General features: G+C 52.1%; 1 protein-coding gene across 1 annotated transcript in view; it reads right to left on the bottom strand.

Moving 5' to 3' along the window:
* The window catches only part of LOC139422403 (protein capicua homolog), a 45945-nt gene extending 34149 nt beyond the window's left edge, over positions 1 to 11796 (bottom strand). Inside the window, exon 1 of the mRNA XM_071173598.1 lies at positions 7910 to 11796. Coding sequence (XP_071029699.1) covers positions 7910 to 11690 — 3781 coding nt within the window. The 5' untranslated portion in view covers positions 11691 to 11796. The remainder of the gene's footprint in view (positions 1 to 7909) is intronic.
* Between the last annotated feature and the right edge of the window lie 471 nt (positions 11797 to 12267).

Below are 12267 nucleotides of genomic sequence, written 5' to 3'. Positions count from 1 at the left end.
TGACGCATAAGCCTGCCCTTGTGTATTTGACTATATATACACGGTAATATAACTATCACGATATGAATGAGTGTTAGTCTATCCAGATGTGTGGTAGTCTGTTGCCATGGTCTGGGAGCCAGTGCGGGGCTTTAAGTGTTACGTAAAGGGGGGGGGGGGGGGGGGGGGGGGGTTGTTATTCCCGGGTATCTGTATCCGGGTAGACCAGGATGGCGAGAGGGAAAGGAGGAGACTGCAGTCTATGGAGCGAAGGGTTAACATGGAGAATGGGAGCTTTTTGTGGTTTGGGAAAGGCAGAGCGAGACAGAGAAAGGAGAGGGGAAGAGACGGGTCTCCAGTTGCTTTTCCTGAGTGTGTGTGTGTGTGTATAAGTGCATAAGTGAGTGCCCTGTGTTGGGTGTGTGTGTATAAATGAGTGCCTTGTGTATAGTGTGTGTGTATGTGTGTGTATAAGTGAGTGCCCTGTGTATGGTGTGTGTGTATAAGTGAGTACTCTGTTTTAGGTGTGTGTGTGTATACGTGAGTGCCCTTTGTTGGGTGTGTGTGTATAAGTGAGTGCCCTGTGTTGGGTGTGTGTGTATAAGTGAGTGCCCTGTGTTGGGTGTGTGTGTATAAGTGAGTACTCTGTTTTAGGTGTGTGTGTGTATAAGTGAGTGCCCTGTGTTGGGTGTGTGTGTATAAGTGAGTGCCCTGTGTTGGGTGTGTGTGTATAAGTGAGTGCCCTGTGTTGGGTGTGTGTGTATAAGTGAGTGCCCTGTGTTGGGTGCGTGTGTGTATAAGTGAGTGCCCTGTGTTGGGTGTGTGTGTATAAGTGAGTGCCCTGTGTTGGGTGTGTGTGTATAAGTGAGTGCCCTGTGTTGGGTGTGTGTGTATAAGTGAGTGCCCTGTGTTGGGTGTGTGTGTATAAGTGAGTGCCCTATGTTGGGTGTGTTTGTGTGCCCAGATTTGGGTGTCTGTGTCTGCCAGCCTGCTGTTGGGTAGGTGTGTGTGAAGGAGCTAAGCCCAGTCAGGCTGGCCGTGAAGCACTGACTATCAAGATTTCACCTCATAATCACAGAGAAAGCTGGAGTTTCCATTTGGCTCTGAGAAACTAACAGGGTCTACTAACTAACACAGGGCTGAGAAGTTAGTTCTAATAGACTCTGTATGAAGCACACACCAACCACACGCACAGTCCTAACCTCACTACAAAAGGTTCATTCATGCTAAATACAGTAGATTTGTATTCCAGAAAGTAACGGCATAAACTTGTTTGAATGGGCCTGGCCAGAACTAGGCTACTGCTGTAGGTGGTCACTTTAAAGGTGGAGCACATAGCCTAACTAGAATAAGAAGTGAAACCGTTGATTTGAATTATTTAGAGAACAGTCAGATTCTGAAATCAAAATGTTAGAGTAGGCGTGTCAAAATGTAATGTAGAGGCCTAAGTTGTTTATCAGAGTACTATTTATGCGTCCATGTTGTTCCATATGATGTACAGCAAATTGCCCTTAGCAGGTAAAAGAGCCTGAGAAAAACACAGTTGCCATGACTTTGTGTGATGTGTATTTCTGGCTGGGTTCTGTGGTAACATTAACAGTACAAACTTGGAAATAAAGATTTGACCCCGAGCACTTCAACGTCAACTACAAATCAATTTAGAGAGCTACATCAGAATTGTCGTCTTGCGTTCATGATCAAATGTTAACTAAAATGTCAGAGATGAACCGAAAGAGGCAGGACTATCTCTTTCCACTTCCACTGACTGCGAAGGGAAGGGGAACTGCGTAGCGCCAGCTTCTATTTGTACTGCATGTTGTGTGTGTGTACATTGGTGTATGGGAGTGTTTGCTTTGTTGCCATGGCAACAGACATTTGGCACGTACACATCATTTCCGGTGTTTGATGATTGATGCGTGGTTGCACACACACGACTTACAATGCATCATGCACATATGACATACTTTTCCCTTTCATCCTCTCTCCCTCCACCTCATCCTTTTCTCATGTAGTCGCTCAATGGTTCTATCAATTTTACAGAACTACCCTCTGCTCTGACATTGACCCTCTTACTCCCTTTATAAAATGAACTTTAAGTTACAAACACACACGCAGTCCCTGAATCCAGAGTTCCGTCTGAGTTTGAGAGTGGTTACATTTCCCAGCCACATCCCTCAGTTCACCAAACCGAATGGCAGGGCTTCTGTTAGGCTGAAACACAAATCCCAGACTGTGACTTTGAAGTGTGTGTGACGATAATAAACATGAATAAATGGAATATTGTATTGGATGGGTGGAAGGAGGAGTGGAAACAGGGGAAGGAAGCTGCAGAAAACTCATCCTTCTGTCTCACTTCCTCAACAGAGTTCAATCTAATTTACCTGACTCACTCCTCCTCCTCCCTTCTCTCTCACATATCTCCTCTAGCCAAAGCTGGAGTTCTACCAACTAACTCAATTGTACAGCCATTCTGTCACGGTCGTTGTATGGAGGAGACCAAGGCGCAACGTGGTAAGCGTACATACTTCTTTTATTAAAGAAAGAACACTGAACAACCTATCAAAAGAACAACCCGTGAAGCTAATATGCGTAGTGCAGACAGGCAACTAAACATAGACCAAGAACCCACAAACAACCCAAGGAATATGGCTACCTAAATATGGTCCCCAATCAGAGACAACGATAAACAGCTGCCTCTAATTGAGAACCAATCTAGGCAACCATAGACATATAGACCTAGACTTACAAAAACTCCTAGACAAACAAAATCCCCTAGACAATACAAAAACGAAACAAACCACAGACCCTCGTCACACCCTGACCTAACCAAAATAATAAAGAAAACAAAGATAACTAAGGTCAGGGCATGACACATTCAGTAGATAATGGAGGGGAGGGGGGGCTGGAATCATCATCTGCCCAGTGTGAAAGTATGTGATGTTATAAAATATATATATATTTACTTGGCCACTTCTAAAATGTGCAGTTTTGTCAATTGGCATGCTGACTGCAGGAATGGCCACCAGAGCTGTTGCCAGAGAATTTAATGTAAATTTCTCTACCATAAGCCGCCTCGTTTTAGAGAATTTAGCAGTACGTCCAACAGGCCTCACAACTACAGACCACGTATAACCATGCCAGCCCAGGAAGTCCACATCCAGCTTCTTTACCTGGGGGATCATCTGAGACCAGCCACCCGGACAGCTGATGATAATGAGGAGTATTTCTTTCTCTAATAAAGCCCTTTTGTGGGAAAAACTCATTCTGATTGGCTGGGCCTGGCTCCTCCTCCAGGTACTTGGACGAGCATGACCTGTATGTCAAGGCTGAGAAATGCCTGTTCTTTCAGCAGGCTGTCTTCTTCCTAGGGTATCGCATTTCCACATCAGTGGTGGAGATGGAGAGTGACCGCATTGCAGCCATGCGTAATTGGCCGACTCCCACCACGGTAAAGGAGGAGCAGCGCTTTTTAGGGTCTGCCAATTACTACCGGAGATTTATCCGGGGTTTTGGCCAGGTGGCTGCTCCCATTACCTCACTGCTGAAGGGGGGTCCTGTACGGTTGCAGTGGTCGGCTGAGGCGGACAGGGCTTTTGGGCAGCTAAGAGCTCTGTTTACTTCGGCTCCCGTGCCCATCCGGATCCCTCTTTGGCCTTCATAGTGGAGGTGGACGTTTCCGAGGCTGGGATAGGAGCAGTGCTCTCACAGCGCTCGGGTACGCCACCGAAACTCCGCCCCTGTGCTTTCTTCTCAAAGAAGCCCAGCCCAGCTAACTATGATGTGGGGGACCGGGAGTTGTTGGCTGTGGTTAAAGCGTTGAAGGCATGGAGACATTGGCTTGAGGGCGCTAAACACCCGTTCCTCATCTGGACTGACCACGGCAACCTGGAGTACACTTCCGGGCAGCGAGGAGACTGAATCCTCGTCAGGCAAGATGTTCTTTACCCGTTTTGTGTTTACCCTATCCTACAGATCAGGTTCCCAGAATAAGAAGGCAGACGCACTGTCCCGGCTGTATGACACAGAGGAGCGGCCCATGGATCAGACTCCCATACTCCCGGCCTCCTGCCTGGTAGCGCCGGTCGTTTGGGAGCTGGATGCGGATATTGAGCAGGCGTTGCATACAGATCCCGCTCCCCTCCAGTGTCCCGTTGGGCGTACAGTATGTACGTTTCGTCTCATGTCCGTGACCAGTTGATCTATTGGGCCCACACGTCTCCCTCCTTTGGTCATCCGGGGATCGGTCGGACGGTGCGCTGTCTGACTGGGAAGTACTGGTGGCCCACCTTGGCAAAGGGCGTGAGGGTTTATGTTTCCTCCAGCTCGGTGTGCGACCAGTGTAAGGCTCCGAGACACCTGCCCAGAGGTAAGCTACACCCCTTACCCGTTCCACAACGACCTTGGTCACATCTGTCAGTGGATTTCCTAACAGATCTTCCTCTTTCACAGGGAGACACTATGATCCTGGTCGTTGTGGATCGTTTTTCTAAGTCCTGTCGCTTCCTCCCTCTGCCCGGTCTTCCTACGGCCCTACAGACTGCGGAAGCCCTGTTTACTCACGTCTTCTGGCACTACGGGGTGCCTGAGGATATAGTGTCGGATGGGGGTCCCCAGTCAACGCTGAGAGTTTTTAAGGTATTCATGGAACGTCTGAGGTCTCGATCAGCCTTACCTCAGGTTTTCACCCCGAGAGTAACGGGCAGGTAGAGAGAGTCAACCAGGATATGGGCAGGTTTCTGCGGTCATATTGCCAGGACCGGCCGGGGGAGTAGGCGGCGTTCGTGCCCTGGGCCGAGATGGCACAGAACTCGCTTCGCCACACTAACCTCTCCCCCTTTCAGTGCGTATTGGGGTACCAGCCGGTTCTGGCGCTGTGGCATCAGGGTCAGCCCGAGACTCCTGCGGTGGACGACTGATTTAGGTGTGTGGAGGAGATATGGGAAGCCGCTCGTGTACACCTCCATCCAGCGAGCCACACTTCGCCAGAAAACCAGCGTGGACCGTCACCGCAGTGAGACCCTGGTGTTCGCATCGGGGGGCCGGGTCTGGCTCTCGACCCGTAACCTGCCCCTCCGCCTGCCCTGCCGGAAGCTGGGACCGCAGTTTGTGGGGCCCTTCAAAGTCCTGAGGAGGGTGAAAGAGGTATGTTACAGATTACAGCTTCACTCTGATTATCGTATTAACCCCTCGTTACATGTGTCTCTCCTCAGGCCGGTGGTGGCTGGTCCACTCCAGGAATCTGAGGTGCGGGAGGTCCCTCCTCCCCCTTTGGACATCGAGGGGGTCCCGGTGTACATCGTTCATTCCATCCTGGATTCGAGGCGTCGGGCCTTCAGTACCTAATGGAGTGGGAGGGGTACGGTCCGGAGGAGAGTTGCAGATCTTTTGGATCCTGAACTGCTGCGGATCGCCCTGCGCCTCGCCTTCCGGGTCGTCCCCGAGGCCGGCTGTCATTTCTCCTCTCCTTGTTCAGGCGGCGATCGACGTCACCGGCTTTCTAGCCATCGCCGCTCCATTTGCCATATGTCCATTTGTTTTGTCTTGTCCCATACACACCTGGTTTTATCCCCTAATCAATCTACATGTATTTAGCCCTCTCTTTGCCATCATGTCTTTGTGTGTAATTGTTTATTGTTATGTGGTTTGTCAGGGGCATTACTTTAGTTATTTCCGTGGTTTTGGCACTTGTGTATGTTTTTATTGTGCTATCAATTTTGAACGTAATTAAAGTGTGCCTGTTTGCTACACTCTGCTCTCCTTCACCTGACTTCGCCTCCGCTACACACGCTTAACAGAAATCCATAGATTAGGGCCTAATGTATTTATTTCAATTGACTGATTTCCTTATATGAACTGTAACTCAGTAAAGTCTTTGAAGTTATTCCATGTTGCGTTTCTGTTTCTGTTCAGTGTATATAATGTCACTTTTATCTGCAACATGATAGGCTATTCGTTGTGTGTGTGTAGCAGTATTGTAGAGGCCTGTTCGTATGTGTAATTTACACTCAAAGCTCATCGTAACTACGCAGTAAGTACACACCTCCCTAGTTTCTCTCTGACAACCACATGCACAAACAAGAACTCACACCCTCTTTCTCTCAAGAGAGAGAAAACACCCACATACACTTGTCTCGCAAAGACAGACAAATAGCTAGACCTACAACACATACAATCACACTGAATACAACAGGCCATCTAAATGACATATCACTGCTCCAGCGCAGATGGAGAAATGTTGATTCACTGTTTATTGATCACACACACACACACACACACACACACACACACACACACACACACACACACACACACACACACACACACACACACACACACACACACACACACACACACACACACACAGAGAGAGAGAAAGAGAGCCCACACAGGAGCTTGAAGCACAGAGGATTCTTTACACACCCACATGCACTCTGGCACTGTAACGTGCGCATGCAAACACACACAACTATAAAATGGATGAGCCCAACGCAACTCACTCAAATATAACTCCCAGACCTTATTTTACCCCTTCATTCTATACAACATGACACAGAGACACACACACAGAGACAAACGCTCACACAACGCGTCATTGATAAGTGGCGTGAGTAGATAATATCCTTTGGGGAAAGGCAACTAACCAAACCATCCCTCCGTCTCTTTAGACAGACACCCCCCCCCCCGGTTCTCCTGTGGGATTACCTCCTGTCAATAATGTCCTATTGTTCATTACAGAAACTGACACACACACCAGAACACACACACAGCAGAATGATAGAATTGACCGTACTGGTGCAGTGGTAGCCTACATACCGTATCCTAACTGGGACTGTACCCCTTCTTACAGTCAGACGGCACTGCAGAGATGGGCCTGAGAGGATTCATGTCAGTAGCATTCTCTCAAAGACAAAACACCAAATGTCATTCATCCTCCCATCCTCTCTTTCAGAGGCTTCCCCACTCTCTATCTAAACCCAGTCTCAAACAATGATGACACACACACACCCAGCGAGAGATGGGGGAAACGGTCCGTATGTGGCCTACATTACATACAGTATATCCTGTATTTTATACCCATTTAAACTGAACTGATTTCCCTACTCTGACCCCTGGGTCAGTGCTATCTGAGATCCTTGGGATGTCCCTAAACTAAACCTAACCTTAATCCCTACTGTTACCCTAACCTAAAGTATTTTAAAATGCCAACTTCAATGGGGTAGGGAGGTCCCAAGGAGCAAGGATAGCACGGACCGTAAGCCCTGCTGAACAGACCAGAAATCCCAGTACCCTCCCTTCACTAAATGTCACTAAACTCATTCTGTTTAACGAGAAATGACCTGCCCAGAAGTCAATCCCTGTTCCGTAAATGTGAATTTGGTGGAAAATGAAACTAGGTAACCATTTTTCATGCTGCTGTTGCTGCTACAACAAACCGTGCATTCACGTTTCAAAAGCTCTTCCATTTCATGATGCCAACTTAGGTCCTCGCCTGGAGTTAAACACAATAATCAAAGCCTAGTAGTCATATTAAATAATCATAATATTATAATCATAGCATATCTCACCCCTCTGCATCCCTCTCCCTGTTCCTCTACCCAAATCTCATCCCTCCCTGTTCCTCTACCCAAATCTCATCCCTCCCTGTTCCTCTACCCAAATCTCATCCCTCCCTGTTCCTCTACCCAAATCTCATCCCTCCCTGTTCCTCTACCCAAATCTCATCCCTCCCTGTTCCTCTACCCAAATCTCATCCCTCCCTGTTCCTCTACCCAAATCTCATCCCTCCCCGTTCCTCTACCCAAATCTCATCCCTCCCCGTTCCTCTACCCAAATCTCATCCCTCCCCGTTCCTCTACCCAAATCTCATCCCTCCCCGTTCCTCTACCCATCTCATCCCTTCATGTCCAGGCTGTCTCCCAGTGTGTCTCACCTGTCCCGGGGCGTCCCATGATGATGTCTTTGCATGGTGTGGGGTGCAGGTTCTCTGCAGGCAGTATGAGGGGCAGCAGGGCTGTAGGAGAGGGGTGACAGGCCACTGGCTGCTGAACCTCCCCCCCAAACAAGCCTGTCCTCTCCGTCCTACCCCGCCCTTCCCCTGGGCTGGCTGGGTTGGTGAGGGGGGGTCCCGAAGAGGGGGGCGTGGTAGAGATGGAGATGCAAGCCAAAGCGGGGTAACCGGGGGTGACGGAGGTCAGGGAGGGTGGGGCGGATGACACCAGCACCAAGGTGGGGGTGGGGCTCTGGAGGAGGACGGTGCCGTTGGTTGCCGCGGCAGCAGCAGCGTTGATGGGTACAGGGACTTGGAGAGTGGAGACAGACTGGGGAGTAACGCTGTTAAGACTCCTAGGATCACCTACTCCCCCCCCCCCACGGCCTAACGGATGCTCTGTGAACTTGGTCAGAGGAACCTCCGGGTTCCGCACGATCACTGGAGAGTCCCGCAAGGCCTGCTGGGATGTGGGGTGGAAACGGCGGGGGCCTGAGTCTGGAGGGGAGGGGGGAGTTGGGGACACCAGGAGGGGAGGGGGGGAGGTGGCGGGGGAGGAGGGGGGCTGGCTGGTTGGTGTGCTCACCCCTTGGGGAGAGGAGAAGGTGGGTGTGTAAGCGTGGGTGTGTGCTGGGGTCTGGGGGGAGAGGACGGGGAACGAGGCAGAGTTCAGGTCCCCCTGCTCCAGCTCAGGTTTGGGGGGGTGGTCGTGGTGGGGGTGGGAGGAGGGAGGAGGGGGAGGAGGAACGTCTATTTTGCGTTTGCTAGGGCTCATGGGGACAGTGAAGGTCAGGTTAGTGTGGAAGGACGGCTGGACCCCTGAAGTATGCCTCTCCCTCTCTGCCCCCCCAGGGGTGCCCAGCTTGCCCCCCGTGGCACTGGGGTGTCTGTGTCTACGAGGAGGGGGGAGGACGGAGGAGGCGGTGATGGGGGAGAAGTTGGCGGGACGGAATCCGAAGAGGGGGGAGGGTGAGGGCGAGGGGGCGGGGGAGAAAGGGGACTGGTTGGAGATGGGGGAGAAGGAGGGGGTCCCAGAGTGAGAGCTGCCCAGAGACACAAGCATGGTGGCTGCCTCACACTCGTCAAAGTCAAACCTGGAGAAGTCATGGGGTAGAAGGGAGGGCAGCACCAGCCGAGGGCGGGAGTCTCCTCTACTGCTGGCCTCGCTGCTGTCTCTGGACGTCTCATCCCAGTCAAACCCACGCAGGTCTGAGGGGGTGATAGTCCCCGAACTGCTCCCCCCTCCTCCTCTCCCCCTGTCCCTCTCTCCCCCTCCCTCCATCTCTTTAGTTCTCATGGAGAGGTGCCGTGAGCAGTAGCCTCGTCTCTGGGACTCCTTCATACAGCCCTCTCTGGAACAGAGGCGTCTCCACTGCTTGCCGTTGAACTTCTTGCGGATACCGTTAGGGGTGCACACCACGTCCCCCTTCTTGTACTTCTGCAGGGCGGCCGACAGGGGGGTGCGGGAGCGCGAGGAGGAGGCTGAGGAGGAGGTAGACCCCCCTCCAGGGATAGGGGTGGGGATCTGGGAGGGGGTCTTGTCCAGGGCGCTCTTGGAAGGGGGTAGGTGTGGTGGGGGGGTCATGCCCAGGGCCTCAGGGCCAGGCAAGGTGAGGGAGGACAGGTGAGAGCCCAGTGGCGTGCTCAGGCCCTGGACCAGGTGTTGGGAGGAGGGGTAGCTGTGCCCCCCGAGGAGGGGCTTGGAGAGGATGTGGCGATGCTGGGTGCCCATAGTGAACCTAGACATCTCCATGTCCTCCTCTGGTGTTTGGGGCTGTTTCTGTCTCTCTTGTTCCCTCTCTTGTTCTATCTCTCTGTCAGGGTAACCCTCTCCAGTGATGGTGACAACGCTGGTCGTTACCAACGAGGGATGGGGGGGAGTGTTTCCATAGTGATGCCCCCCCACCACCCCATCTGGAGAGAAGCTATGCACCAACCTCACCCCCCCTCCCATCGGCCCACCCAGCGCCATCCCAATACTCAGCTGGCACACCTCCCTCTCCACCTCCATCTCCTCCCTCCTCTCCCTCTCCCTTTCCTCCCTCTCTCTCTCCCTCTCTCTCTCCCTCTCTGGGTGAGGCAGTTCCCAGGGGGGAGTCAGCAGCCTCAGGCTCTGTCTGGACACCCATACAGCCTGGGCCTGCGCCCTCCTCCTCTTCTCCTCCATCCCTCCCTCCTCCTCCCTCAATCCATTCTCCAGCACCTCTAGATCCTCACACAGTAGCACCCTGTAGGGGAACGACACGGCAGGGTGGGGGTCTACCTGGGACAGCACCCCTTCTCTGTATAGCTGAGGTGTCCCCTGTTCACCCCCATCTCGCCCCCCTCCCCCTCTGAAAGGCACACATACGCGTGTCCCGATGGCCACGGACGCCGTGCCGGGTGGAGGGGCGTCCAGGATGAACTCTACGCTCGTCTCCTCCCACTCCGGGTGTGCGGTCCCCCCCTGAAAGGGGTAACAGAGTATCCCCTCCTCCCCCTGCAGCTGGATATCAGCGCTGCCCCCACTCACCCGCCGCACCACCCCAGCCCTGAACATAGGAGACAGGGGTCCATCCCTCTCTCTCTCCCTCCCACCTTGCTCTCCGTTAAGTCTGTCTCTCCATCGACAGCGGGCTAGAACTCTCTGGTTCTTCAGGCCTTTGGCCAGGGCATCCGCCCCGGACAGACTGCCCTGGTAGGGGGCTCTAGCAGGGCTGGTACTGGGCTGGGAGTTCACCTCCAGATCGTGCTCGCTGGCTGTATCCGTGGATATGGAGCGTACTGAGTTAGGGGCCCCCTCTGCCTCTCCACCCTGGGGGTCTCTTTCTCTGTCCTGGGGGGCCACACTACCATTGTTGGGCCCTATGGAGGCCCCTGTCATTCCCTGTTCCCCCGGGCCATGGCTGTGGCTGCTAGCGGCTACCCTCCTCTCCTCATTGGACACACTGGGGGCTAACGAGTGGCTGACTGAGCTGCTACTATGGCTGTTACTAATGCTGTTACTAATGCTGTTACTAATGCTGTTACTAATGCTGTTACTTATGCTGTTACTAATGCTGTTACTAATGCTATTAGTACCACTGTTAATACCATTAATAGTAGTGTTGGTCCTACTACTGTTACTAATGGTATTACTACTGTTATTACTGTTAGTACTACTGCTGTTGATGATGTTAATACTACTGCTAGTACTACTGTAGTTACTGTGGCTGTTGTGCATGGGGGCAGGGGTGAAGGTGAGGCTGGGCGCGTTGCTACCAGCATAGTGTTCAGCAATGTACTTCTTCTTGGGGACTCTGGCCTTGAAGGTGGCTGTTTTCCTACTGGACATGGAGGTAGGGCTGGGACTGGTAGTGGGGGTGGGGATGGTGAGGATGTTGTTATGGGAGGAGGTGGGGGTGCTGTTAGGCCCCCCTGGTTTCCCCCCAACCCCCCCTCTGCTGTCCTCGGTCTTCTCTTTATCTTCAGGTTGCCTTGGCAGCACCTGCTCTCTAGGTCCCTCCTTCTTTGGGGTTTCACTGCCTCTGATTGGCTCCCGCTGAGAGCTGTCAGAGGAGGTTCTGGATTGTTTCCGTAGCAAGTGGGCGGGGGTCGTGGATTGAGGCTGTCCGTCTTGGTTCTCCTTCCTGAGTTTGTTCCTGTTGTCCCTCTCTGGGGGGGTCTCTGTCGCCCCTCTCTTCTTCCCCCCTTTGGCCCGCGTGGAGGGGGGAGAGCATCCCCTCTGTCTCTTTAGTGGCTTCATCTCTTCACCTCGTCTTTTCCTTTCTGCCTTTATACTCTGTGGGGTGAGTGCTGACGGTTGCTCTCCTTTCTTTGGCTCGTCTTATTTTTACCCTGTTTCTTCTTCTTCTTTCTGTTCCGTTCGCCCCCTGGTCTTCTGCTCTATTTTTCACTGCCCCTTTTCCTTCCTTGTTCTTCTGAAAATCAGACTAAAAACAGAGAGACGAGAGAGAGAATGAGAGAGAGAGAGTGAGAGAGAGAGAGTGAGAGAGAGAATGAGAGAGAATGAGAGAGAATGAGAGAGAGAGAGAATGAGAGAGAGAGAGAATGAGAGAGAGAGAGAGAGAGAGAGAGAGAGAATGAGAGAATGAGAGAGAGAGAGAGAATGAGAGAGAATGAGAGAGAATGAGAGAGAGAGAGAGAGAGAGAGAGAGAGAGAGAGCGAGAGTGAGAGAATGGGAGAGAATGAGAGAGAATGAGAGAGAATGAGAGAGAGAGAGAGAATGAGAGAGAGAGAGAGAGAGAGAGAGAATGAGAGAGAGAGAGAGAGAGAGAGAGAATGAGAGAGAGAGAGAGAGAGAGAGAGAGAATGAGAGAGA

Source organism: Oncorhynchus clarkii, chromosome 2 (assembly GCF_045791955.1).
Source record: "Oncorhynchus clarkii lewisi isolate Uvic-CL-2024 chromosome 2, UVic_Ocla_1.0, whole genome shotgun sequence".
Classification (NCBI taxonomy): Eukaryota; Metazoa; Chordata; class Actinopteri; order Salmoniformes; family Salmonidae; genus Oncorhynchus; species Oncorhynchus clarkii.
Note: the sequence above shows the minus strand (reverse complement) of the source record. Positions and strands in the feature narration are given on the sequence as shown.